Raw genomic sequence first — 27,292 nt, 5'->3', positions numbered from 1 at the left:
CAGACACACACTTTCAGGCCAAAGAAAAGTGTGGGCTCCAAAGTTTCAGCCCTTTCACTTCAGAGGATTCTAGTCCCACATGCCTTGAGCTCTGGACTGATTTCCATTTATCTCTGGGAGTGGTAAAATCATCAGTGAAGTCTGGATAACATTAAAACTGCTTTCAGCTCCTTAATGAGACAGACAGCAGGGCTGGGCATGGTAATCTGTCATAAGCAGAGAAAGGACCAAAAATGTGCATGGTTCAGGCTCATTTTCCAGAGTTCAGTCTTCATTTCTGGTTACAAATAGAGAAAAAAAATCCACACACTGAAGAGGAAGCCAGCACATGGTATTCTAGTAGCACAAATCACTCAAGCACAAGACAAACAAGATTATAAACCTCTCCACAGAAAAAAATAAGCAACCAACTGCATGTTTCAGATAATCTTTATCTTTCTCTCTGTAAATAAGCAAATAGTTTACAGTGCAAGTTGATTTCCACAGAACAAGGATCAGACTCCAAACACCAAGAAACAAACAAAAAAAAGCTTCCAGAGAAACTCACAAAGAAACAAAGCAGAAAAGAGAGGATGGAAGAGATCATGAGAACCAGCAGATCCATTGGAGGGAAGAGGCAAGCGTGTGGGGCACAAGATGCCCCATTCCAGCTGTGAGGTGCAAGAGCCATACAATCAGAGGCTGCCCCCACCAAATCACATTCTTATACAGGAGAGAGATCCCAAGTGCAACAGAAACCTCCCCCTGCTGACATCTGAACAGACAGGGTCAGGATTGGAGCAGGGCTGGATAGCAAAGTGGGCTGGAGGTGGGGCTGGAATGGGGATTAACCTCTCTACTTCACACCTTTCTTATCCTTCAGAAAACCACTCAGGTTTTATTTCAGCTTTCAACTGGCCTGGGGTGCCAGTCCCCTTTCAGTCCTCAGTGGAGGAAACCACCTGATTAGAAGGCAGAAGAGCCAGCAGGGGACTAGAGCAGCACTGTCTCTAGAAGAGGATGGTCCTGTCCTGTTTCTTTCTGTCTGAAGTGATCTCCCCCAAGCTTCAAAACCTAGAGAAGTGTTACAAGACACAATAGTGTTTGCCACATGTTCCCTTTACTTGAACATGAGACCAGTTTCCATAGAGTGACCTCACTGGTTCTGAACTACAACAAGCAGCTCACAATCCTCTCAAGAGCCTGAATACCAGAGCACCAAGGACTAAACTTTGGTGGAGAGGTAAAAGGTCTCAGTTAATGACAGGAACCCCTCACCTTTCATTGTCTAAAGACCATGCAGGTGTAAGACAGCAGTCCTTCCCAGCAGAACAAAAAAAACCTGATTCAAACCCCAGGGTGTCTTCACCTATTGATGTGCAACCCCATTCATCTAAACCAAGCCTGCAACAGCAGCTCTGCCACCAATTCTGACTCTGGCTTCCCAGATGTCACATGCTTGGGACCCGATACATTCAAGATCTGGTAACTTGGTCACTCACAAAATGCCCTGAAGAACTGAACTTTGCCTCAGTACTCTCCACGCCAGTGACATGGAGAAGCTTTTCTTCCAACAATTTCCAAATTCCTCCCACAACTTCCCTGAGTGCCTCCCTCAATCCCTTGCCTTAGACAGTAATGTGCAAAGACCCTTCCACTCCCCTCACTGCATCAGCCTGCCAGGCAAAGATGGAAGGAGATGGTTCCTTTCAAACCCAGGTGACATTGTCCTTTCAGTCAACAGAAGGCTAAGAGACTTTAACAGTCACATCTCTTCTTGCTCTCAGTGAGCCAGTCCCTTCCTGTCTGCTCCCAGGGATCAAACAGGACTTTTTGAAGGGAAACACTCTCCACTGCCACAACCCACCACAAAGGACAGGCCTGGGAGCCAAGGAAAGACTCCTCATGCCACACTGAAGCACTGGCTACTCCAAACCTTCTTAAGCAGCTTTCTAGGAAAGGAGTAGAGAGATTCAGAACTGAGACACAAAGTTTTCCTTCAACAACTTTCTCCTTTCATTTGGATGGGAAAGACTTCCCTACCAAGACTTCCCCTGAGACACCCAGGAGACACCTGCAGCCAGAAGGGATGGCCCAGAAACTTTATGAAGCCACATGAAAGTAACTGCAGTTTCCAAACCCCATCTCCTGCAGGAATAGCAGCTTCTCCCTTGCACCCCATTTACAGCTAATCCTTTTCAATAAATGCTGATTCTGACCAGGGCAAGAACAGGGTCAGATTGGTTTCCAAACCACATCCAGGAGCAAAAGAGTAATAGAAGAGCTAAGAACAGTCTGATTTCTAGTGCAACCACAACAATGGACAATCCCTTAAGACATTTTTCACTCAAGGTTCATGGTGAAGGGTGAGGGAAGAAAAGTGAGCTTGGGGGAGGGATGTCCAAGCAGGTCCCAATTAAAGCTTTAAATGACAGGGAGGTAAATGAAGTGATTGTCCTTTTGGTCTCTCAGCTGGATGTGAAACGCAGGAATAGCTGTGATGAAGCAGCACACAGCAGTCCTTAGGTCCAGTGTATTTCTCTTAGTGGAGGTAAGTGCTCTCTTAGACCCGTTGAATTTCAAACAGCTTCACATCTGTGTCATACCAGATGGGGGGATCCACATTCCTGGGAGAGAAAGACAAGGGCCACTTTACTCTCTGCAGCCAGGTACATGGAATTCAAATCTCACAGCCAATGTTACAGGAGCTGGCTGCACATAACACCTTCAGCTTTGCAGAAAAGGAAATCACTGGTTGAGAGACAATGGGCCTTAAAGGGATGACAGGATCTCCAGCATCTCACAAAGCCAGAGCTTTGCATGAAATCTGCACCATCCCCTCCAAGCTGCAGTGGGGAACAGAAAGGCTGCCAGCTCCCAAACAAGCAGTACTCCCAGAACAACTCCTTCCATGTCACCTGCTCAAAGTTCTGGAGCAGCTGATTCACTCTTGTCTCTTCCAAGGGAACAACACCTTTCTGTCCTATAAATACCAGACAGTCTAGAGCTGACCAAGTGCATGCAGTTCTCTCTAAAAGTCCCCAAAATGTTTGCAAAAGACCAAGTTACTCTGCACCCAGGTGGTTTACCTCAAATAAATAACTCCCCACATGTAGGTCCGGAACCACATGGCAGTGCCCGAGTTGGCCTGGTACTTGCGGATGAGGATGGGGTGAGGGACAGGCAGCAGCCCCACCAGAGTGCCATGCTGCAAGAACTTGAGGATCTCTGATTCATCAGTGAGACCCCTGCAAGGAGACAGATCAGGAACATTCTTAGCATGTCCCACAGACACCCCCCAAAGCTGCTGCAGCACAAAGTATCAGGCTAAACAAACACAGAGCGGGGCAACCACGGCCACCAGTAGCACACGTTCTCTTCAGTTTAAAAAGTTGAGAGGAGATCAGACAAACAAGAAGTCTGGCAAGCAAAATAACATCAGCTCTGCTGACATCAGGATACCTTCAAGTGTATTTTACAAGGTTTCCCCTAGAGGCCCTCCAAATTCACAGAATCATAGAATCATCCAGGTTGGAAAGGACCTCTGAGATCATCAAGTCCAATTCTTAATCCAAGGAGCAAAATTCATTCATTCAAACTCTGCCAACCTCTCTACACACTGCAGAGCCCTTTCTCTCCCAAAAATCCTTACTTGTCAATGCAGATCTTCTCCACCTGAGGGACCAGCACCTGTAAGAGCCGCATGATTGTCTGCAGGGGAAGCTTTGACTTCCAAGACATCACCTGGAAGTAGGAAAGCCCACAGGGCAATCAGTGCATTGCATTTGTAGTTTCTCTGCAGTTATCTCCACTATCTCTGACATTGATGAGTTTTACAAAGGTGGTGGCTGACCTGAGTGCACAACAACACTGTAAATCCTGGAGCACTAGAATTATGAGCCCCTCAGTGAAGCCAGCAGGGCTTGGGTTCACAACATAAACCAAAATATTTCTTTGCAGGTGTCAAGAAACTTTGGCAGCTTTGACCACAAATCAAAGACATTGCCTTGGGGAGACGCTGCTCTGGAGATGTCTCTGCTTTGGGGTGGGGGTGAAGGAAGGCATTTTTGCCACAATTATTTTGCTCGGTATTTATTTCCTCTGTTCAGATTCCCTTACCCAGTCAGGAGTTGGAGTCCACTGCCCACTGGAGGATGCACTCGAGAGACGCCTCCGATCTCGTCGGGGATGTGCTGCCTCCTACCAATAAATAGTATTTAAAAACCAACAGAACCAAACCAAAATGAAAAGCAAGACACACAAGAGCAATAAACACATTTTCTGTTGACTCAAACAGATGCAATGTTCTCACTGCAATGAAAGGGTCCAGCCAACAGCAAAGGCTCAGGCAGAGCAGAGGGAGCAGGAGGTGTGTAACTGTGCTGAAGGAAGAGCAGACAGGACAGCACCTGAGTACAGTGGCTGAAGGCAGCCTGGGGGTCTTTGATACTGGGCAGGAAATGACATGGACTGAGGAGATTAATAAGAAGCTGCTGCTCCACTAAATTTGAAATATAAATCTTTTATAGCTCTCAATGGGGAAAACTAGCAAATGGCAGAAGGCTGGCATTGCCACCAGAGCCTAGGAGGCCAGTGCAGCTTTGATTCACAGACTGCAATGCCTCTGTCTCCTCTACATGGCCAAGCAACAGATACTCTGAGCACAGCACCTCATCCAAGCCCTCCTGGGAACACATTTTTTACAAGTTCAGCTAACCAGAAGGTTCTGGTAGAGCTCTTCATCCCAGAGAGGAAGGAGAGGAAAAAGAAGCAGCAGTCAGAATCAGTCAGTAGCCTTCAAGGGGGAGAAAACTTACTCCTCTAGTGTCCCAGCTCTTGTGTCACTAATACAAACATGAAACTCCCAAGACAATGCAACAGTACTTCTGAACCATGGTATTTTCCAGCATGGTTTGTGTGTACATATTGCCTTTTGTATGACATTTTTCTTCAGTGGGCCAACCAGACCTCTCCTTCCAAGTCCCCCATTTTAGGTCATTTCACATCCTAGGCCTCCCCTGCACCCCAGTGTCCATCCTTACCCCACTCCAGGCCTCCCCATCGCTGACAGCTGAGGGGAAGTTACCCTCTGGTGGAGGCTGTGAAGACTCAGGTTCCAGGGAACGCATGGTCCCATCCTCTGACACCTGTGACTTCTCTGTGAGCTTGTCAATTCCTGTGTTCAAAAGAGAAAAAGCCCAGACACAAGTGAATACCTTCAAGAGCAGAGGGTTGTTCTCTGCCCTACCACGCACCCTATGCATCTGCTGACATCTGGAACCTTCTCCTTTCAACAGGAGATCTAGCCTTGATTTCACCACTCTAAAGGAGTTCATTTGTTTCTAGGAAAATGCTCCCTGATGCAAGAGGAAGAGAGGGTCACAGGGATGCTGTTAACCTAAGGCAAAAGGTCAAGATTAGGGCAAATGGCCACCAAGTCTGAGAGGAGAGAACCTCAAGGCAAGTTTACTCAACTCAAGTTTACTTTGACTTGTCTGCTATCAGCTTGAGCAAACTGATCTGAAACTGAGACTGAGAGGCAGCACCTTATTCACAGATGTAAACTCTTAATCTCTCCCACACCCAGGGAAAGGGTGAGTCCACCCCATATCTCACCGAGAAAACAAACCTCTCTCCTGTTACAAAGATAAACCAAAGCTGACCTGGAGTAGCTACCAAGCTTGTCTTCAACGTCCCTGGTTCTGCAGGGGCTGCAGGACGTGAGCCTTCCATGGAGACCCCATCCTGGGAGTTGGTCCGGGAAATAGGCTCAGGAGTTTTCTTCTTGCGCTGCAGCCCCTTCTGGATGGCCTGGGAGTCAGTGGGGAGGTTGGCCAGCTGGTGAAACACGTTCCGCTTCCGGATAACGGCATAGACCAAGTTGGAATTCCCTGGGAATCACAGCAACAAAATGAGGAGAGAAAGAAGACTCCAAGAGTTTTGCTGTGCAGCTCAGTGGGTGCAGGATGTGTGACTGGGGAGACCTCGGGAGCTCAGAGAACGGCGACTCCACACCCCAAGGGCCAAGGCACAGGGAAGAGCAAACAGAGTTCAGCAGCCTCTTAGCCCTCACAAAACAGTGCAGGAAATCCAGTTTAATCCTTCCTAGGCCAGAAGGCCGAGAAGAAATGGTTTGGAGACTGACATTCAAACAACTGAGAAAAAAAAAAAGGGCAGTTTAAACCACATCCGAGCACCTGTTTTGGAGGAAAAGGTTGTTAAGTCAAGACTCAACATTCCTCCATCTTCAAAGACATCACAAAACAATCGTGGGCATTCCACTGGAGGAGAAAAAGGCTTGAAATAGGGAAGCCGAAAGGTCAGAATTCTTACTGTCTGCAAGGTGGCAGAGAATAGAATGAAACCATCCCCTAAAATAAGACAAAAATGACAGCTACAAGAGCTGTTCTAGGATTTGGCAACCACCACTGGCTAGATTTCCTCTAGGGAAGCAGAATGACCACTCTGGATTTGCAGTTTTAAAGCATTACATTAAATTTTGAGTAGGGAGAAATAAGAGCTCCAAACAGGTTAAGGGACCTCACTCTATTGTTTTCTTGAGGTAAAAGACTGTCATGTTTCTAAGAAGGAAAGGATAAGGTACTTTGTGGAAAGGCAGAATGTGTTAGAACTTTGCTTGGATGGGGCTGTGTGGTCTCCAGCTCCAGAGACCTGCCAGAGCAGAACTGAGAAGCACTTTAAACATTTAAGAAGATGGAAGTTGCTCTGCCCCCTCAATTGCATTGCTGAGCAACATGAGCAGTTTCCCAGCAGCATCCAACCAGTCACAGCTTAAGTGTTACACATGCTTTCTCTTCTTGCCCTCTACCCATCTCACCTTCTGGTCTGCAGGAGCCAGAGGTTATGCTGATAATTAGTTGCCATCTCATTTTGCTCCAAACCAGCCTGTCTGGGTCAGGGCCTACTGGGTCATTACCTAGTAACCTAACTTCTCACTCCTGTGTGGGCAAGTCTCCACACAACTGGTTTCTACACTTCTCCCCTTCTCACATTTGTTTACACTTTATCTGAACTTCCATCTCCTGTTCTCTTGGACTAAACTGGTACAACCCCACTAAAAAAAAAAAGAAGCAGCAGTTTCTTACCATCAAATTGGTACTGAATTATGTTGTTGAAAACTTCCAGGAGGAAGAAAACAAGATGATGGTTCTGGACAGCTGAGAATAGGAACCAGGTTGTGGAAAAAGCCTCCAGGAGATGCAGCAGCTTATTAGCAGCCACCATGGAGAGAGACTTCAGGTATGGAGACACTGTGCAAGGCAAACAAATGAAAACTGGAGAAAGAACTCAGATGTATTTATTCCATAAACACGCCACTGAAAAATGTTCTTACCACCTTCACACCCTACACTTCTGGGAAAGCCTCATGGAATAGCTGAGCCCAACAGGGTTTCAGAGAGACATTTCCAAATGGAAAAGAAGTTAAACAGAGATTTTGCCAAGTAAAAGCAGACATTTCTGCTTTTAGAGGGTTTTGTGTAGCTTCACACTAGTAACATCTCTGGTGTGCCTTCAGGAAAGCTTACACAGCTGGAGCCACCTGGATATTCACTGCACCAAGGGCATCCACTGCCACCGTGGGGAGGTGGCACTCCCTGCTGGAGAAGGACAGCACTGACAGGAGCACTGACACCTCACTGATAAACGCCCTTCTGTCACGCCAGAGGGAGCTCCAGGGACCCTGCTGTCCCTCCCTCTGCCCCCCCTACCTGAGCCCAGGCAATAACCCCACAGACAGGGCTGACCCGCAGCTGGCACCTCCCACATGGACCAGAATGGTTCCCTTCCCAGCAGGAGCTGCTGACACTGGTCAGTGTTAGGGGGCACAAGTAAAATGTCAGGGAGAGGGGAGCTGGAGCTGTCCCAGCTGGGGGCTGTGGTTTCACACCAGGCACAGTGCTTACCGTTCACAACGATGGTGAGCAGGCAGTCAAAGAGAGGCTGCAGCCGCTGGTGCCCGCTGGTTATGATCTTGTGAAAGACCTGTGGCAGGGAAGGAGCTCTTGAGCAAGGCAGGGCCCTCCTGAGAGCACCCTCCCAACCAAAACCAGTACCACCCCCACACTAATCTTTTCCTGACACCATTCCTTCCTAGGCAGGGCCCTGCACCCTCCACAATTACACAGGTGGGGAAGCTGCTCTCACTCCAGGCTTGTGCTCCATGAGTAGAAGCTTTCATTTACCAGGAATCTTTTGGGGACACAATTAGGGCTCTACAAGACTGCAAACAGAAACTGACTGCGAGCTGTTCCACAGTGCACAGGCAGCCTGAGACAAAAATAAATGACCAGGAAGGAAGAAGGAACATCTTCACCTCCATGGATTTTGACCCAGAATCCCAATGATACCTCCTTGAAAAGCCAAAGAATCAATCATTTCATGTTTGATTTTAGTGCAAACTTGTAACTCAAATGTTCATCCTGTTTTTCTTAGCTATTCCCCTCAGACAGGGAAAGATTCAACTGCCTTGCAACCAGTTCAAACATTCCAGTCTTGGCCTGCCCACTTCTAGCTGGCATGCCTGTAGAGAAGACCTGAAGAGTAATGAGAATAGAGATAATCTAGAGACAATCTAAAATGAATGGAACATAACAGCCAAAACACATAGCATCAAGAACAGTTCTGATGGGTACATTTCTTCCTACTCCTTCTAATGAGAATCTTCTTCTGAAGGTTCATCAGAAGCTGCTGAGAGATTCTGTCAAACAAGCACAAACATGCCAGCAGGTTGGCACTGCAAAACACACAGCTGCTCATAGGCAGTTCTCTGGCCTTCAGCACTACAGACTGAATGATGAATGAAACCTTGCAGCAACCCAAAGCTGTAGGCTTGAACCTAGTGTTCTCTTTATGATAAACATGCTCCACACAACTCAGGTTACTTGGGTTGCAATTGGCCAGCAATGCAGTCAGATCTCCTGCCTTCCCCACCTGCAGACAAGTCTGTTACAGACCATGCACCCATTCCACTCCTGCCAGTCCCAGAGTCCTTTAGACACCAGTGCAGTGCCATCAGGATCCTGTTCTCTGGGGTCATCTCATGCAGATGACATTGCATCTCATGCATATGCACCCTGCCAGGCACATCACCTCAAGGTAACAGCATGCAGAGATCCCACCAGTGCCTGGATGCATCCATGCAAAGATCCCACCAGTGCCTGGATGCATCCCTCATACTCTCTAGCTACTCAATGGGCTGGCAATCTAGGAAAGATGAATATACTGAAGAAGAAATGAGGAAAATTATTTGTGGAGGCACAAAACAGGAGTTAGGAGGGACAGAAAAGAACTGCTGGAGGTGTACTCACTATGATGAGCAGGTCTGCATGTGTCCCTGTGAAGACAGGGATGTCCATAGGCACTCGTACAGAGTAGGGCTTGTTCAGGCGAACCCCAAAGTTCCGCTCCCCGCTGAGCAGCAGGAGGATAAAGACCCCAATGTGCATCAAGCCCACTCGTGCTGCAAGGAAAACAAAAATACACCAAAAAACCCCACACATCACAGTGAGGCCAGGGGAATTCTGAAAACAAAAGGGCAGTGAGGAGGGAGGAGAAACACTATGGGATTGAAAGCAAAACTGCACGGAACAGACCACCCTAACAAGGGACACCCCCCACAGAACTCCTCCTGTTGCCATTACTAAGAGGACTCAAAAGCTGAAACGTGCTAAAGATCTTCTTTCCCTGTGTTGTGGTATAAACTATGTCCTGCTTCTAGTCCATTGCAAACATTAACACCCAGGTCACTGAATCACTCCACTCCATTCCTGCAGAAGGCCAGAAGCATGCACTCAAGATACTATTGCAGCTCAACAGTGGGGAGGAAGCATCTCAAAAACATTCCAGCTCAACTGTCAAGCACAGATTATCCCAAATGCCAAAAATAACCAACTTACACTGGTCTGCTCTGGCATCATTGAGAAAATACAAGATTGGGACAAGAATATCCAGAACATCGCTGCTCTTCAGCACAAAGAAGAGGAATTTCTGGAAGAAAGGGGAGAATTTCAGACAATCACAAGCATAATTGGTTTTCTGCACCACTCACAGGACTCAGGCCACAATCTCAAGCTAAGAGATTCATCAGAAAGGCTGGTGTATGCACCAGCTCCTCAGCTCCAGTGTTGTTTGTAGAGTTATTATAACACCAGCTCCTGGGTTTACTCCAGGCACTGACCTTCAGGAGCTGCACCCCCTCTCACAAGCTCTCCCTGGAGCCAGACTCCCCCAACCCACCCAGCAGGGAGTAACATTGCAGAGCAGAGTACCCCAGAGTCACTGAAGAAGGAAGGAGGAGGCTCCTGCCCACAGCTCTTCACCAGGCTCTGGGCAACAGTCAAGGTGTGGCAAAACTCATCAAGAAACAGATCCACACCTTGTTGAAGTCACAGAGTTTCCAGAAGAGGACAAGGAGTTCCTGATGGAATTGGATCTTCTTGGCAGAGTTTGGCAGGTAGGTCTGGACCAGTGGGTTTGATAACAAGCGTGCCACTCCTTTCAGGATGAACTGGAAGTCCTGCCAACAGAGCAGGAAAGAGACTGTGGTGGGCCCAGGGCTCATGAAACCAGGATGAAGTCAGCCAGGAAATAGTTCAGGATCAGAGCACATTACCTCCTCTCGGTGTATTCTTGAGAGATAATTCACAAACAAATTGTCTGGGCCAGGAGGCTGCATTCAAAGACAAGGAGTGAAAATGGTTACTGGCAGCAAGGTTTACTCAGGAGGTCAAAGTGCAACTACTGGCTCTGGGGGCTGATGTCTCTCCTGTCAGCTTTCCCCTCTGAATGACCTGGCTTTAAAGGCCAGGAGACAGAGCACCTCAGGGAACAGCCAATTCAGAGGTTTTTCACTTACATGTTCCTGATTCAAGTCAGTGACCAAAACCTAGTGGTCTGGTCATCCACCAGAGGTTCAATGACATACAGGAAAGAAGTAGGACTGGGCCAGAGACAGTAGACTGCAAGGAGCAGTTCTGGGCCCTACAGGTCAGCATTCAGGGCAAGCTGGTGTTAAGGGAACACAGAGAAGTCAGGAAAGCAGCAGATACAGCTCCCAGTGTCACTCACATCCACATCATCCATGGCTGTGCCAGTGGTCGTGCCATCCACAGTGGGACTTGAACTAGTGGAGCTGTCATAGTCCAAAGTGACAATCAGCACCTGGGCTGCCTCCTCCACCAGGGGCTCACGGTAATCAGAGAACAGGAGATGATTGTAAGGAATCCCATAACCCACGGGGTCGTAGGCACAGACAACGTTCAGGAGTGAGGTGAAGAGTGGGAGAGCATGTCTGGGGAGGAGAAAACAAACAGCCTCAGAAAGCAGAAGCAGGCAGCAAAATATCCTGCTATGGACAAGCAACTCTCTCCCCAAAAGTCTGGTGTCATGACAAACAACAGCATCTTCTCGAGCCTAAAACAGGGGCCTGTGACTGAGACAAGAGCTGACACTTCACCTCCCAGCTGGTCTCCCAGCCTAGAGCTGAGAGGGAAGGGGAGGTGGAAAAGGCCATGTGGCCTCCCCGGGGAATCCTGCCCAGCATTGTGAGAAAAGGGACATGGCCTCCATGCTTTCTAGATTCTGAAAAGGGCAGAACCATTCAGCCAGGACTGTGCTCCCTCAGATGCACAACTGTCACCCGAGGAGCTGAGAGTGCCAGTGACACAATGTCACCAGAGGGCACCATTCACCCACTACCAATACCACAAACCCCACTGCAGTGCCACACCACCATCCACCAGGGAACAGGGTCTACAGCAGGGAACAAGACCTGCCCTTTCCCAAGGACAGGAATCAGTCCTGCATCAGACTCCTGGGAGCACCATCCTTGGTCTCTCCTTTTGCTACTGAGGAACAGTTCTCACTAGGCAGAGATGCTAATGGAGCATATGTGAGACAGTGACAAACTAAAAGGACAACAGTCTCTAGATGTTGGAGGAAGCAAGCCCTATGGTCTCCCATTAGGAATACACTCCATGGAAGAGATCTGAAGGTATTTCCCCCCACCCAGTTCCCCACCCTTCACCCTCACCTGTTCTCTGTGGAGCAGAAGAACTGCACCCAGGGGTTGGCATTGCTGCTGTCTGAGGAGGGAGGCAGATACATGGCCTCAGAGAAACAGGTCAGCAGCAGCTTCAGCAGCTCTGTCCTGAAAGAAGGGAAGAAGAAACCAAGGCCTGGAGCCATCCAGGAGCAGGGACTGGTCATAAGAGGCACAATCACACACCACACCACCATGTAAGTCCCATCTAAGAAGTCCTCCCCACAGACAGCTAAGTCCACATCATTTCATAAGCAACATTGCTGTCACTGGCACAGAGCTCAGCACAACTGCTGCCTTATGAGAAAGAAATTCAGTACAGAGCTCCTGGGCATTTTCAAAACAGCCATGTTTTGCCAGGCACTCCATCTTCCATATAGTACTACAAAAAGCTGTTCAAAAGGACAGCTGGGGGGTTATTTCCTGTGCTGCCAATCCTGTTAGCTCAGAAAGAAGCAAGGAGAGAACCCCTTGGGAATCACAGACACCCAAGGAGAGCCCCTCTCCCTCAGACCCTGTGGTGCCAATTTCTTTCCATTCTGCCTCTTACCTATTCAAGTCATGGATGTAGTTAGGCTGTGGAGAATGAGCAAAGCCCACTCCTGCCTCCCAGATGTACTCACAGCTGTCAATGGAGTGGATATCTTCTGCTGTGTCCTATGGAAGAAAGAAGAGGCTGGAGCACAGAAGGCAAGAGGCAGAGCTGACAGAGCTAGAGGGGCAGACAGTCCCCCTCTCCCAAAGAAAGCAGCAGAGAAACATCCAGACACTCAGGCTCTGCACACCAGCCCACCGAGGGAGCACCCCTCACAGAGGACCTCTCAGCTTCAACAGCCACTTAGTGCCATGCAGATCAAAAGCCCTTCCTCTAGCATCCTTAAGTGCCATGCTGGACACCTCCACTGGGAAGGGTCACCCAGTGCCCAAGGATCCAAAACATTCTGCTCTCATTACTGTGTACTTCATCTCCTCCCTGTTCCTTCTTCCCCATGAATCAGCCCAGGTCAGGGCTGCTGCTTTGCAGATCAAGAGCACCACACAGGGGTTCAGTCCTGCTCAACTCCATCTCAAAGCCTCTCCTGGGGAGTTCACCCCCAAAATGATTTGTGGTGGCTGTGCCCCAAAGGCAGGAGGAGCAGCAAACTGACCCTCAGTGACAATGAAAGCTGATCTGTGACTTGCTTTTGAGAGGGTAAAGCAAGAGGGTGACTGCAAAAGAACGTTCCCAGTCCCTTGACAGCTGCTGGCACAATTCCTAAACTCTTGCTTTGCAGCCTGAGGACTTGACCCACAGCAGTTTGCCCCTCTTCTTTGCCATGGTCAGTCAGGTCAGGGTTGAAGCAGCTTTGTGGAGACAAGGAGCTATTGAAAACCACCTGCAGAGCCTCCAGGAATGACCAGGAGCAAGGGGCCTTTTACACCAACTGCACTTGGCTGCCTCTTTACTGGGGTTGTTTAATCAAATTCTACCATCTGCCTTTTTTCCTCCCTGCACGTGGGGAAAGCAGATCAGAGGACTGCTTGATTGCTCTGGGTTCCTATTGCAGAACCTCCCTCCCAGAAAGGCACTGATCTCAGGACAGCAGGGCTTGAAGATGCAGTTACCACCCTAGCCACAACTCCCAAAAAAACAACAGGCTGACAGCAGCTACTGCATCTCCCACAGCCTGGGCCTCACCTGCCTTGCTGCTCACTTCCTTCAGAGCTCACCTGCTGTCAGGTTTCTCAGCAAGCTCCTCAGATCAACTCTTGATGAAACTGGGGAACCCAGGACCTCCCTCTACAACCAAATCTTAAATATCTCCTGCCAGGCACAGGATTCAATGAAAGAAACTCAAACCCACAAACCTGCCTCTACTGTGTGTGACTAAGGAGGAACACTGGGCAGAGACAGCACATTACCAACCATTATTATAACAGTTCCTCAGGCCTAAAAAAGCAGGCGCTGATGTTAAAGGGCTCAGATTTTGCAAGTAAGCTGCCTCAGAACATGTGTTTTAGCAGGCAGAAACACCACACAGTAGACCCAAAATGTTGATCATTGGTCACTATGGGTTGAAGCTCAATGACTCAATATTCTCCTGCCTGCTGGGGTCTGCCAGGGTGCTCGCCACCATGCAACCAATCCACCTCTCTGCAGATAACCTCATGATGCAGCTCACCACTGTACTCCTCCTGTGGCTCTGCACAGTGAAATCGGGGCAGAAGAGGAGATCTGCAACAGCAAGGAGCAAGGACTCAGCCAGTGGGCGGGCATTCTCATCATCTTCATCTCCCTGAAAGTGAGAAATGTGGCAGAGCACTGTCAGCCCAGGGTTAGCACACAGTATAGCACATCAAGAGAAGATAAACTCCTCAAGAATACACAAGGGGTCAAGAAATTATAAAGGAACAAGGGAGAGAAACACACAAAACCCAACCAGTAAAGAAATTACCCCCCTGGAAGGTGATGACTAAATAGCAACAAGCTTTTTAATGTCACCAAACCAAGTAGACAAAGGCCTAGAGATATCAGGGAAACAGAAGAGAAGCACTGGAGCTTGCCATGAAGAGATGCCTGATTTGCTGAAGACAAAAGAAAAGGGAACCATTTACAGAGAAGAGGGTGATTTGGGTGATGCACAGACACAGCAATAGGAAGAAGCCAGCCAGCATCAATAAGGTGTAAAACCTCTCAAAGTCCTGCATGGGCCTCTCAGAACTGGAGGTGACAGAACCAGGAGAGGCCACATACACCATTCTCAGAAGGGGCTTCCTCAGCCTGCCATTGCAGAGCAAGCATGACAGCAGAGGGGATTTTGGTCTCCAGATTCAAAGCAATCACTCAAATCATGCATGGCTGCTCCTCTGCAGCCGTTGTCATGGAAAACCTCACCAGATCCTGTCTGTCAAAGAGCATCCTGGATGGGAGGCCTTCCCCACCACACACTGCTGCTGGAGGGAAAGGCAGGGAGCAGGAATTGCAGGAGCTTATCTCCCTCAGCCAGGCCTCTGTCAGCCTGGGCAGGACACAGACTCCTCAGTCACAACAGGCAACTAAGGGAGATAATTGTCTGTGTGGCTCTGAGGGCTGTCTCAGTGAAAGCAGAAAGGCTGTGACAGAGCCTGGATGTGAGGAGAGGCCCAGAGAGGATGGATGGAGCCAGCACAGCGAAGATGCTTTTACTTGGGCTCACAGTCAAAAAAGAAATGACAAGCAGTAGTGTCCAAGGAGATTTCCTTTCCAAGGATGAGCTTTTCTAACACCACCTGGGCTGCCAGAAGGTTCCTGCAGGCTCTGGGTACTGAAATGGGTGACACACAACACACCACAAACAAACAAATCTGTACACTCCCTTTGAGAAGGAAACCACCCAGGGGCTCTGCCATCCTTCACTGCATCATGAAGCAGGCAAAAGATAACTGCAGAAATATTTACTAATGATCCAAGCATAACATCACCTTCCCCTTCAGTTTCCAGGGAGAAATCAGCCTTCAGACAGCAAAGCTGTTGCCCCTAGATTAAACGTGACCCCAATTTCCCTAACATCTCAGTGCTCTATTTATTATTCCCCACCAGGCAGCTCAGCCAGCCCTACAGCTGCTTCTGCACATGGTTAAATGGTGGAGCTCCCTGGACCAAACAGCTCCAGTGGCATTCAGCAGGACAGCCCAGCACATGTGCACTGATTTGTATCACCTTCAGGTGACCTCACCACTGAAAAGGGCTGAGAAACTCTCTGAACAAGATAGTAAAACAGTAGTAACAGCATCCTGGCTGGATCAGAGCACCAGCCACCCCACATGTTCCTTCCCAAAACAAGCTTCTCCATTATTAAGCCCTCTTCAGCACTCCCTAGTCCCTGCAGGGATGAAAACATGGACAACCACCACCCTCCCAATGACCCAGAGCACTAACAAAGCAGGGCTAGCAAAGACTTTCCCTTTCCACCACCCAGAACTTCCCCTTGAGGTGGCCTCAGGCAAAACAGATTAGAGGTGACAGGCAGAGACAGCACAAGGTTTGCACTGTATCAACCACTGCTGATCCTTTATCATCTTCCCCAAAAGCACTGCAGCACACTTAATGTTCAGGGGAAAACACACTCTTGAGCACAGCCACACTGACCTGCAGACTCAAAGACCTCCCTGAAGTTACACACATGGCTGACAGAGCTAGAAACAGAACTTAATTCTTAAACCACTCTTGCTCAGTTGTGAGCTTCACCTGTCAAGTTGGGCTCCTGGTTAAAACTCTGCCCCTCAGCTCACAAGCAGGGAGGTTACTGGGTCATAATGCTGAGAGCTTCTCTGGCACTGTGTGACCTTGTAAAACCAGTGGAAATGACACCTTATTTCAGTTTAATTTGGATCTTTAATCAACTTTAGTTAATACAATAGTTTCAGTTTAAGAGAGTCACACAGCCTTTAGGACTGCTCTCACGTTCAAGTCACACCTTCCCTCTCATACCAGCAACCTCCTACAGCTACACACCCATGGGAAATATTCAGATGATGCTGCAACCTGTGCTAAACAAAGCAGCTGAGAGTGAGAGGAGGAGCAGCAAGGATCACAGGAAGGAAAAGAACTTAGAAAGTATCATCCAACTTCTGACCAAATAGAAATAACCAAATAAAGTTGTCCCCCAAAGTACACAGGGTCTCCTCACTGCAGTTCCACCCTCCAGAAAGAAGAAAAAGTGCCAAGAGACAGACCCCTCCTCTGCCAGCCCCAGGAACAGTTGACCAGAAGAAACCTCTCCAGTCTGGGTCCTCAAAGATGTAAGGCAGGATACGGGTGAGGAGCCGGCAGCAGTTCAAGACAATTTGCCTTTCCTTCTCTGTGTGGCAGCCACTCTCTGCTCCCTGCACCAGCTTCTCCACAGCCTGAAGGAACCAAAAACAAGGCACAGAGGGTTAGCCTGGATGCAAGTTAACAAGAGCTGGGCAGGTCTGTCCTGCTGGTGATGCCCCCATGTAGAGTTATAAAGCAGTTCTCGAATCCCCTTTTCTCCAGGTTCAGGTAGAGGCATCGGTGCTGCTTGAAACATAGAAAAAAAAAATAGGGTTAATGATCTTAAAGAGACAGCTTGAAATTCTACTGTCCCACTGAAGAAGACCTCACATGCCAGAGCTAATCCATGCAGCACACGTGTCACTCCATGTGAGACAGAAGCACAGCACCAGAAGGATCCTTCCAGCACTGCTCTGTGACACCACACTCTGGAGAGAACAGATCAGGTTCATCAGCTGCATCAGGCAGGGGAGAAGCAGCAGCACTGTGCTGCACAGAGTGAGGCAGAGGGAGGTGGCACAGAAACACAACGTCTGACAGATCCATGTGTGCTCTTATGATTACAGCAAGGATCTCTCCTGACTCAGGAGGTGGGAGCTTAGAGGCTGCCTGTGACTGTTCAGTGTGTGGATCCTGTCTCCAGCAGAGTCTGTTGAGGTACTGCCACAGAGCAGGGTGGGAGCCCAGGGTTCCCCAGCTGTGAACACAACTGGAAAGAGTTTCTGGGCTGAGTCTCTGCAGTCCAGCAAATCCCTACTGAAACAGCAGTGGGTTTTCAGAAAGGGATGAGGGTCCTTCCAGGCAGCAACCACAACCCTGGGAGGCAGCAGCAGGAAGACTGGCCCACAGACAGAAAGGGGCAGCTCCTTCCCCCAGCAGCTGAACCCACTTGCTCTTCCTCCTTGATCCCAAGAAGAAACAGAGGAGGAATGAAAGCCATAACATTTATGGAGGATTCACCTTGCTGCTATTTAATTCATGAGGTCATGTGCCCCTGATTATTTTCATAGCAGACTGTCTGGGTCACAACTCTGCCAACCTGCATCACTGCCTTAATGGTATTTAAATGCTGTTTGTGTACTCTGAGTCTGTCCACACACTACTCTGTGACTGAGCTTAACTATTTTTTCAGGCACATTTATGACTCTGTACAGCCTGAGCCTCCAGCCATGACTGCACATGACATTTCAGCCATGTTGTTGTGCTCTCCATGAACATGCAGCAGTGCTCAGTGCAATGGCAGCTCAGGGTCCTCAGCCTGGCAAAAGCACTGCAGGAGTCTGCAGGCTCCTCTGACCCTGCCATCCCAAGATCTAGGGCTCCTGGATAGGCAGTCCTGCAATCAACAGGTCTCCCAAAACATCTGTTTACAGCAGGGAGAACAGCCCATATTTTAGCAGGAATGAAAAGCAGGAGAGCAACAACCATTTACAACTGTGAAAATGCCATTCCTAATGTTTCCAATACTACAAATTCAAGGGCACTCTTTGCAAGGCTCAAATCAGGAGCATTTTTAACACCTACACGTTCACAGGCAGAATAAATTTCAGGCTGTTGGTCACCAGCTTGATGATTTGCCAAACCTGGCTGGGTAGGAAATGTTAATTAACATTCCCTGTGCTCCACACAAGGACACAGCAACACCAGAACCAGCATCAGGGATGTTCTGATGTCAAAGCAGAAGAAAAAAAAGTCTTAAGATCTCTCTCAAACTCCACCCAGACACTTGTACAGTGACAATCTCCACATTCCTCTGGGATCTATCAGCTTGAAGCCAGACTGATGGATGGATGGGGAGGAGAAATTAGATGCAGACAAGTAACCAGATGTACCAGCCTCACCACAGATATGCAGCTGTGGTACAAAGTCCCCTAAGCAGGGAAGAGTTTATACAACAGGCAAGACCCAAGAGGGCAGAGTGAAACACAGGAAGGGAACAAGAGGAAAAAGGCTCCAAAGTGAGCAAATGCCAACTGTGGCCTGAGCTACACCAAGAGAGGTAAAGCTGACAGCTACCAGCAGGAGATAGGACAAGCAAACACATCCTGTGGTACAAGGAAATAACGTGGTACAAGGGAACAACCTGGTACCTGTCTCCCCTGGGGAGCCTTAGGGCTATTGATCCAGGGACACCCTCTACTAGCACAGCACCAAGGAGTAAGACAGAACCATCCTTACCTTATAACACAAAGTTGCCAAGTTTGAAGGTGATTCCTCTCTCACTGCTCGAATCTCTGCAGCGGGCACGAGGGCAAAGACATCCTGCACTGAAGTGGCTGTGTCTGCCCAAAACTGGTCCCAAAAGGCATCATCTGTTGCCTCCACGGGCTGCAGAGAGACAAACATGGTTACAGATAGAGATGTCTGTGTGGTCCAGACATCAGAGAACAAGCCTGGCTTGAGGATGGGACCAGGTATTAGCTCTGTACCTCAGCCTCTTTTTCACCACTGCTTGAGCTGATTTGATCTCCCAGAGCATTCCATAAGCAGGGGGGTGAGCAGCAGTGTGATATTTATGTGACAGCCTGCAGCAGACTGGGACTCCTCAAGTCTTTCATGGAGTCACAACATACAGAGAGCTCTGCTCTTCTGCAGCCTAGGAAGTGTATTACAAAATCTTTACCAACTCACACCAGCCAGGCTGCTCTCACACTCCATCACCTTCAGAGCAAGCCAAGGGTGCTCTGAGCATGCATGGAATTACCTTGTAACCAAAGTCTTGAGGAAGCAATCAAGAACATCTGGAATTAAGGCACAAACAGACCCACAGAAGACCCACCTCAAAGCACTTAAGAATGCAACAGAATTGATCTTTCTGAATCAAATATTCATAGGAAAGTGGACTTTGTGCAGCTGGTTGCTGCCAAGGCTTCGTTCTTAAAAAGCACTCAGTATGGAATTCAAAGAGGAAGATGGAAGGAGGAAACTGATACACCAAAAAAGCAATCCACTTCAGACCTGTGTTCTGAGCAGACAACACCCCTCTGACACCCCTGGGAATTTCCCATTACCTTTTCTGACTCTTCCAGAGAAAAAAACAAAAAAAAAAGAAAAACAAACCCACCCAACTCTTTTCCCAGCACTATTGTCCCCTTTCCACAGTGAGAAAACAAATGGTCTCCTGAAGCCCACCCTGAGACCCCACTGCTCAGGACACTGCTCACCAGCACTGCCTGCTCAGCAGACAGCTCAGCACTGCTGGCTGCAGACTCCTTGTGCTGTTTCTCTCAGCTTCCTCCTGACAGCGCGGCACCTACCTAGAAATCACAACAATGCTGATGACAACCTTGGTGTCAGGTTATACCTGGCTGAACAAAGCAAACTAGACCCTACTTTGCCCTTGATGGCTTTGCAGAGCCAGAAAGCAGTGCTGGCCATTCCAGGGGATGGACATAGGGCCAGTGGTGCCTCCCATCCTGACCTGGCACTACCCCCCAGGGGTGAAAATGCCAGCACTGGTTATTGAACAAGAAGTCATCACTTTACCCCATATCTCAGGCAAACAAAACCCAGGACCTCTGGGGAACCAGGAGACTCTTACCCTTTTCAGCACACCCCATCCCATCTAAATGCAAGCACTTGGGTGTGCATCACCCAAACAAGGCTGGGAGGGCTCATCCAGCCCAAGGGTCCATCTCTGGGATGTAGTGGGACAAATGGTTTGTTTATGCCAAGCAGTGAGAAAGATGGAGCCACAGTTTCACTCAGAAGAGGAGAAAAGATTTTTCCAGAGAAGTTTCCCCAGCCAAGCCAAGGCATGGGGGCACACTCAGCAGGTCAGAGCAGCAGTCTGCAGCCCCAGCCCTCAGCTTAGGGTGACGGGCAGCCCCCTGCATCCTGCTCTAAAGCAAACAGCAGCTCTCACTGGGATAACCAGAGCCATGGGCGAGTCTACCATGTCAGATGGGAAAGGAGCAAAAATATGATGTGTGTTCAACAGTTCCTGCTCACTCCCAGCTCTGCTGTAGTAGGCAGAAAACTTGTCCAGGTCTGTGCTGTTACTAAATGTAGGGAAGATGTGACTCTGGGGAGGACAGCTCATTCACAGCTCCCAGGGAGAAGTGCTGCCTTTCCCCTCTGCTATCACCTCCTGAATGAACAGCCACAGTCTGTGAGCAGGTGACGTGTCACCACTTCCCAAAGGCCATACAGGGACAGAGTTTGCCTCCCCCAAACTGGTACAGCAGGTTAGTGCCCTGCAGCCTCTGCCTTAATGCTCCAGTGCCTTAGAGGCCACTTACTGCTTGTCCTGGTCCTTCCAGCCATGCAATGAATCAGCACAAGCAACCCTCCAGCCTTTAAAAACAAAACCATAAAATTAGGGATCTTTTTATGGTCTGCTCTAGTGCTCAAACACCCTTCATTTTATCAACTGGCCACCAAAGCAAGCTCCTACCAAAGCTCTTCCCAAACTTCCAGCTTCCTGAGCATGTGAAGGAGCTGTGCTCTTTGTCAGCTGGGTGTGAAATGGAAGCAAAGCTATTTTGCAAATCTCATCTCTAATTACACTCCTCAAAAAGAGCCGAGTACTTGGAAACCCAATCTAGGTACGGCACGAACTACCCTACACTTCCTACCATCCCCTTTCAAGCCCTGTACCACAATTCCACCACTAATTGCCACAGGTACCTGCTGGCTGGCAGCCACAGCCACTCCCACCGGCAACCTCGGGCAGCAATTGCTGCTAATTGGGGATCATGCATAAGTAATGGCTTCACTCTCATCTAAAGAAGGAAAAAAAAAACCAAACCATTTCCCTCCAGTAGCTACAGATCCCTGTTCCTCCTGTTAGCCGGAGGCCTCCTCAGAGGTTGGACACAGCCTGTGTGTGCAGATGGGAACCCAGCAGCTCAGGGGGGCTGAAGAACACTTAAAATGTCATGGAGCTGGAGAGCAGCAAACAGCCAAGCCGCAACCTCAGATGCTGCAGCCACGTAAATGTCACAGCTGCCATCTTAGCAAGCAGATTACACTAAAACACCATTTCTTTCATTTTTAATACCTGCAGCAAGTCAGCTCCTCATCCAACAGATGGTATCCCATGGACAACCCTGGGACACAGATTCAGGCCTGAGTCACTCCCATCCCTGCAGCCCCCTGGTTTAATTAGCAGTCTGGTAGCATGAAGCTACTCTATCCACATAATATTCATCTCCTTGATTGAATGCTACTGGCTGGTTTTAAGCTGTCTGTATCCTGAACACAGCATCTCTGGGGATCTAAATATCCATTTCCTCATTATGAGCTCACCCATTAACCTGTACCCAGCTCACAGAGACCCAGAACAGCCTCGTTGGACTGATATCATTATTTGGAAATGTCAAGGTTTAGTTACAAGCACTGGTACTGCCCATGCTGCAGTAACAAACCCCACAGCTTGCCCTGACAGTGCTTTAACCAGAAAAGCTCATGAGGAGCTGAGTCCTCACCAGCAGTGCTGTGAGCTGGGACCAGTTCAGACCTTCCAGATAGCACAGATGTGACCTCTCTTGGCCAGGGAGCTGCAGCACAGATCAGAGCCTGATGGATCAACACGGCACAGCCAGCTCTGCACCACTGGAACAATGAGAACTTCACCACTGCTGCCAAAACCAAGGGATTGGTAGCTCAAGTCTACTCTGGAAACATGATGAGCACATCTGGAGAGCAAAGGAAGCTCCTGACCTGCCACACACACCCTGACAGAGGCTGCTGAAGTTACAGAGCTAACTGGCAGAGAAATGCTGCTGCCTGGACTAAGCTCTCCACACCAAAGGGAAGAGCTGATTGTAGCTCAGGGTGGTGCTGAGAACACAGTGGGCAGAGCTGAGGTGATGTGACATCTCAGAGTGGGCAAGGAGGGAGACTTTTGCCTCCAGTTCACCCTGGCAAGGTGCAAAGCCCCCACACACACCTGCATGCTGGCCACACAAAGGCAGAACTCGTCCTACCAGACACCTTCAGTCTTTGTTTCCCAAAGGTTACAAATGTTGAGTTTCAGGTTCCTCAAAGCACACCAAGGACACACATGCTGCAGGAGCCAGGAGACACTCAGTTTGCAAGCATCTTGCCAGTTACTGAACAGAGGATCAGAGGCACTCCCCAGGCAAACAGGATACGTCAGAGGAAACAGGAAAATGGAGTGGAGCTGCCCATGCCCTGCAAACAGGAAAGGTCCCAAGGCACAGCTTCTCCCTGTGCATTACTGTCCTCAGCCTGACACTGGTACCACCTGCACTTTCTCTTTCAGGTACAAACCCTCACAAACTCAGGCAGGGTGAGTGTTCACACCTTCCTCCCAACCAAGAGCTCTCTGCACTCACACCCTTACATCAAATGCCTGTTTCCAACAACTCCTCCAATTCCTACCAGAGAACTGTCCTTAAACCAATGAATCTTGCTACAACTCCTCAGCAGAGAACCCAGGGGACAAGCAGCCACAAGTCTTGCTCCATGTATTCTCCTTTTGCTTCTTGCCAACACACCAGCTGAGCATCCCATCCGTGAGGCATCTGGGCTGCTCCTTTCTCTGGGACTCCACAGCAGAGCAGGCCCCTGGCCCCTCACCAGGGCATCCAGGCAGTGTAGAAGCTCAGGGAGAGGTAACATTCTCCTTTCCACCCCAAATGAGGCAGAACTGTGAAGTTAATGACTACAATGCCATTCATGTAGCACTTGGTTGAGCTCAGCAGATAAGTCTGAGGCCATTCAGACACCTCTGTACCCCCTTTGGAGAGACAATCTGAAAGAGGAAAAGCTGAGGACAGATTTTTCAAAACATTAATAACTAACAAGATTTTATCCCTGCTGCCAAGGACAGCAGCTCCACACAGATTTCAGAGCAGAAGTAAATTTTTCTACAGGATCTTTGCAGTTAGAAATGCAGAATCAAGGAGAGGATCCACATGAGTCTGTTGCCAGTTCTCTGCTCCCACAGCAGTGATGCAAAGGGAACTGGAAAATGGGATTTGTGGAAGTCTGGCAGGGAAAGCTGAAGACAAAAGTCAGCTGGGTGAAGTGTTACAGCTTTGCTTTTAAAACATTGCTTTGGATCAACCTGAAAGACTTGGACACTTGACTCATGCTTGAATACTACCAGAAATAGACTACCAGAAACCAACCTCTCTCTAAGCACAAGATGTACTTTTATCAGGCTCAAATTAACAGCCTGTTGTACTGCTGCATTTCCACTTCAAGGAAAAAGAAAAGACTGGAGTTTATCCCTTGTGTTTGATCCTTCCTGTTTCTTTAAAAGCAGAGACACAGCTAACATGGAAATCTAACAAGCTGGTTCACAAGATCAAAATTCCTTATCTTTGGTTGCTTGCAGAAACTGTTTAGCTGCCAGCTGGCTGAGAAAAGAAAAAGATTGTTTCCCCAGCAGTTAAGACTCCCAGTTTTCTGCTCTGCCACTGCCCAGCCACCATACAGGCAAATCTGTGTTTCCCTCCACCTGTTAAGTAAATGGCATTTTTATGGTCAGTTTGGGAGAGTTCTCACATTCTCTATGATAAAGCACACCTGGTTTATTATAAAAAGGGTGGGTTCTATTAATTTAAAGGTGTACAGTGTGATGTAGTATGTATATATTATATAAAAATCCTAAAGCCTGTTTTTCCATGCAAAATTATAAACACACATCTGTAGCATAAGTCAGTTCCTTCTCTCTGGTAATACTGCTCTTTTTTAATCACTCAAATCATTCTGAAGTGATTCTTCTTTTTTAATACTCTTACACCTTTTGAGTTTCTCTTTGGCAACTAATAAAAAAAACTAAGTCAACATCATTATCTCCAGACTTGGTTTGACTTCCCAGTTCTGGACTCCAAGTGTGCTGAAAGCACACAAAGTGTTAGGTTCCTCACTACTGTATTTAATTTTTTTGTTTTAACCCTCAGATGAGAATCTCTTAATTTATTAAAGCCTGAAGATGACACAAAGTTATTTTAAACAAAATAATTAACTTCAGTGCCAACTCTGAACCTCCACTAGTGAGTGAACAGTGCTTTCTGCTCAACCACTTCCATCAGAGCCTTAGGAAACACTGCACAAGGCATTACTAAGTTCATGGTTTCATGTTCCTGATGGTTTGATAAAAATCTATTCATGCAGCTAACTAATGTCAGAGGAGAAGTATAAAAAAAAATAAAAAGAGACACATTGGTTAGAAAGCAAAGCATATTTTCAGCCAATAGCTTTGAAGGAAGTGACTCTACCCACTACTGCAGTTTGGTTTGGAGTCCAGGGCCTCATGGACTAGGATGTTACATGAAGGTTGCTGCTGGTACAAGCTCAGAAGGCTCCAGGAGAGTCCAGTCACACATCCTGCACAAGCAAACACCAGTGCCCTTCTATGATATGTAAATATGGGAGTGCCAACACCCCACCCTCCTTCCACATGGCAGTTAGTCTCACCTAGAGCACAAAGAAGGGACATGGAGCCAGCCTAGAATGAAGCCTTTTCTCCTTCCTTCATTTGGTACACCAGAGAACCTTCTTTCTTTTCATAAACCCATAAACTGAGGGAAGGGAGCACTCTCTGCTTGGCTGGCAGTCTGAAGGATTGCCTCATACAGGATTTTCTTTGTGAAGAGCAGCCTAAGATCCCTCCAGGCTTGATTTCCCTCACTTCACTCTCACTTTACAAACATGTTTCCCAGTGGAGGAAGGGCAATCCAAAGCTGAAGGCATTCTGAACTGTTTTCCACCCAGAAGAGACACAATTGCAGGTTCTAATGCAGATAGGAAGTGATACTGAAAGTACAAACATGATTTCTCAAAGGGTTTTCCAGCCTTACTTTTCAGGATTCATTTCTCATTCTTTGTCTCTGGAGTTTTCACAGATTTTCTCCTACTGCACCTTCACATCCAAACACTTTCCTTATGATTTCCCTATCCCAGTTAAATATCCTCCTGCTATCACGCTCAGCTTTTCTCAGCAGCTGTTTTTCCCTCATCCCCACAGCCAGCTCAGAGCAGCAATTCTCCATTGTAGCTCAGAACCCAAGATGCAGTTTCTCAGCAGAGCAGAACCCCTCCACCCCTCAGGCACAAACACAGCACCCATTTTCTGCCTGGGTGCTGCTGCTTGAGCTCCCAACGTGACAAGAACCCAACCAGCTCCTAGGACCTGAGCAACATCTGTGAGACCTCCAGGCAAGCACCTCCCTATGCACAGCCCTGACTTCAATACCTCCTCCTCTTCACCCCGCAGAAACCGAGCATTATTTCACAGGTCACAGATGGAAGCTGCTTCTCCCTGCAGCAGCCATGCTTGGCCATCAGCCCTTTCAATCTGCTACGGGCCCAGAACACGGCAAAATTTCCCACGAATGATTTGGAAGAGGGGGAGGGCATTGCCAAACCTTACGGTGATGTCAGCCCCAGCTGAACACATCGTGGTCCCGGCACATCCCTGCCCGGTAACGCCGGATGCTGCTCGGCAAAGCTGAGGATGTCAGAGGAGGCAAAGGCCCCGGTACGGGCACAGCTCCAGCCCGAAGCTGCCCCGGAGAAGAACCCGGAGCCCCGAGGCTGAGCACGGCCTCACCTCCCCGAACTCCGGCTGCCCCTCCACAGCCGCACGACAGCTCTGCAGACCGGCGGCACGGCAAATGGGCCCAGATGGGACCGGCTGGCTCGGATCCGGCCCGGATCCCCCCTTCATCAGCTCCTCAGCCTCAGGGCAAGGCCTCACCGCAAGCGCCTGGCGCGGCGCCAGCCATGGCCGAAGCCCCCCCGGCAGCGCTGTCACCTCCACCCCGAGCCCGGCGGGTCCCCAGCAGCCCTGTCCTGTGCCCGCACGGCTCCCGCTCACCGGGGTCGGGATGCGGAATTAGCGGGTCCGCTACCCGCTTCCCTCGACGCCGGGGGTGTCTCGGGGCCAGACCAGGGGAGAGTGACCCGGCCGCCTCCGAGCATCCCCGGTCACCTCACAGCGAGGGGAAGACGCGTCTGGGGGCCAGCGACATGGCGCCCCCTCCCCGCACCTCGCCCACCCCCGACATGGCGGCCCTCACCTGTGTCTTGGTGGTGAGCTGGATCACCGCCTTCCTGAAGTTGAGCTTGGAGTCGGCGCTGCCCATGGTGCGGCCCGGTTCGGCGGGGCTGCGGCCTTCCAGCCGCCGCGGGCAGGGCCGGGCCGGTCCGGGCAGGGCCGTCCCCTCACGCCGCCGCCGCCGATCCCGCCTCCCCCCCTCGGGCCGCCGCTGCCGCCATCCCCTTCCCCGCGCCGGCAGCTTTCCCTCTCTGCCTCCTGTCAAACCCGGCCTCGCAGCTCCCGGCCCTCCCTCCTCTCCTCCCGCATCTCTTCCTCCGCCCACAGCCGCGGCTCCTCCTCCTCCTCCTCCCTATGGCCGCGGATCCCTCCCGCACCCTCCCTTCCCTCCGCTCCCCGGGAGCGCATGGCTGCCCTCGTTTCACCATCGTCCTCCAGCTCTTCCTCGCTCTCTCCTGAACATGGTTCTTCTGTCTGCCCTTCACCTTCCCCAGCCCTTTCT

General features: G+C 49.3%; 1 protein-coding gene across 1 annotated transcript; it reads right to left on the bottom strand.

Annotated features, from left to right (window-relative positions):
- Positions 1-413: 413 nt before the first annotated feature.
- Positions 414-27,052, bottom strand: HID1 (HID1 domain containing). The gene is made up of 19 exons (XM_030461566.1): positions 26,813-27,052; positions 18,993-19,142; positions 16,736-16,906; positions 14,203-14,316; positions 12,591-12,697; positions 12,032-12,148; positions 11,068-11,290; positions 10,613-10,669; positions 10,376-10,516; positions 9,897-9,987; positions 9,309-9,460; positions 7,905-7,983; positions 7,086-7,250; positions 5,643-5,870; positions 5,022-5,155; positions 4,099-4,179; positions 3,632-3,723; positions 3,069-3,227; positions 414-2,606 (listed from the first exon to the last, which is right to left on the bottom strand). Exons 1-19 carry the CDS (start codon positions 26,876-26,878, stop codon positions 2,543-2,545), a joined length of 2,391 nt encoding a protein of 796 aa, XP_030317426.1. The 5' UTR covers positions 26,879-27,052; the 3' UTR covers positions 414-2,542.
- Positions 27,053-27,292: the final 240 nt, after the last annotated feature.

The sequence above is a fragment of the Calypte anna genome, chromosome 18 (assembly GCF_003957555.1).
Source record: "Calypte anna isolate BGI_N300 chromosome 18, bCalAnn1_v1.p, whole genome shotgun sequence".
Classification (NCBI taxonomy): Eukaryota; Metazoa; Chordata; class Aves; order Apodiformes; family Trochilidae; genus Calypte; species Calypte anna.
The sequence above is the reverse complement of the archived record's forward strand: the minus strand, read 5'-3'. Positions and strand labels throughout refer to the sequence as shown.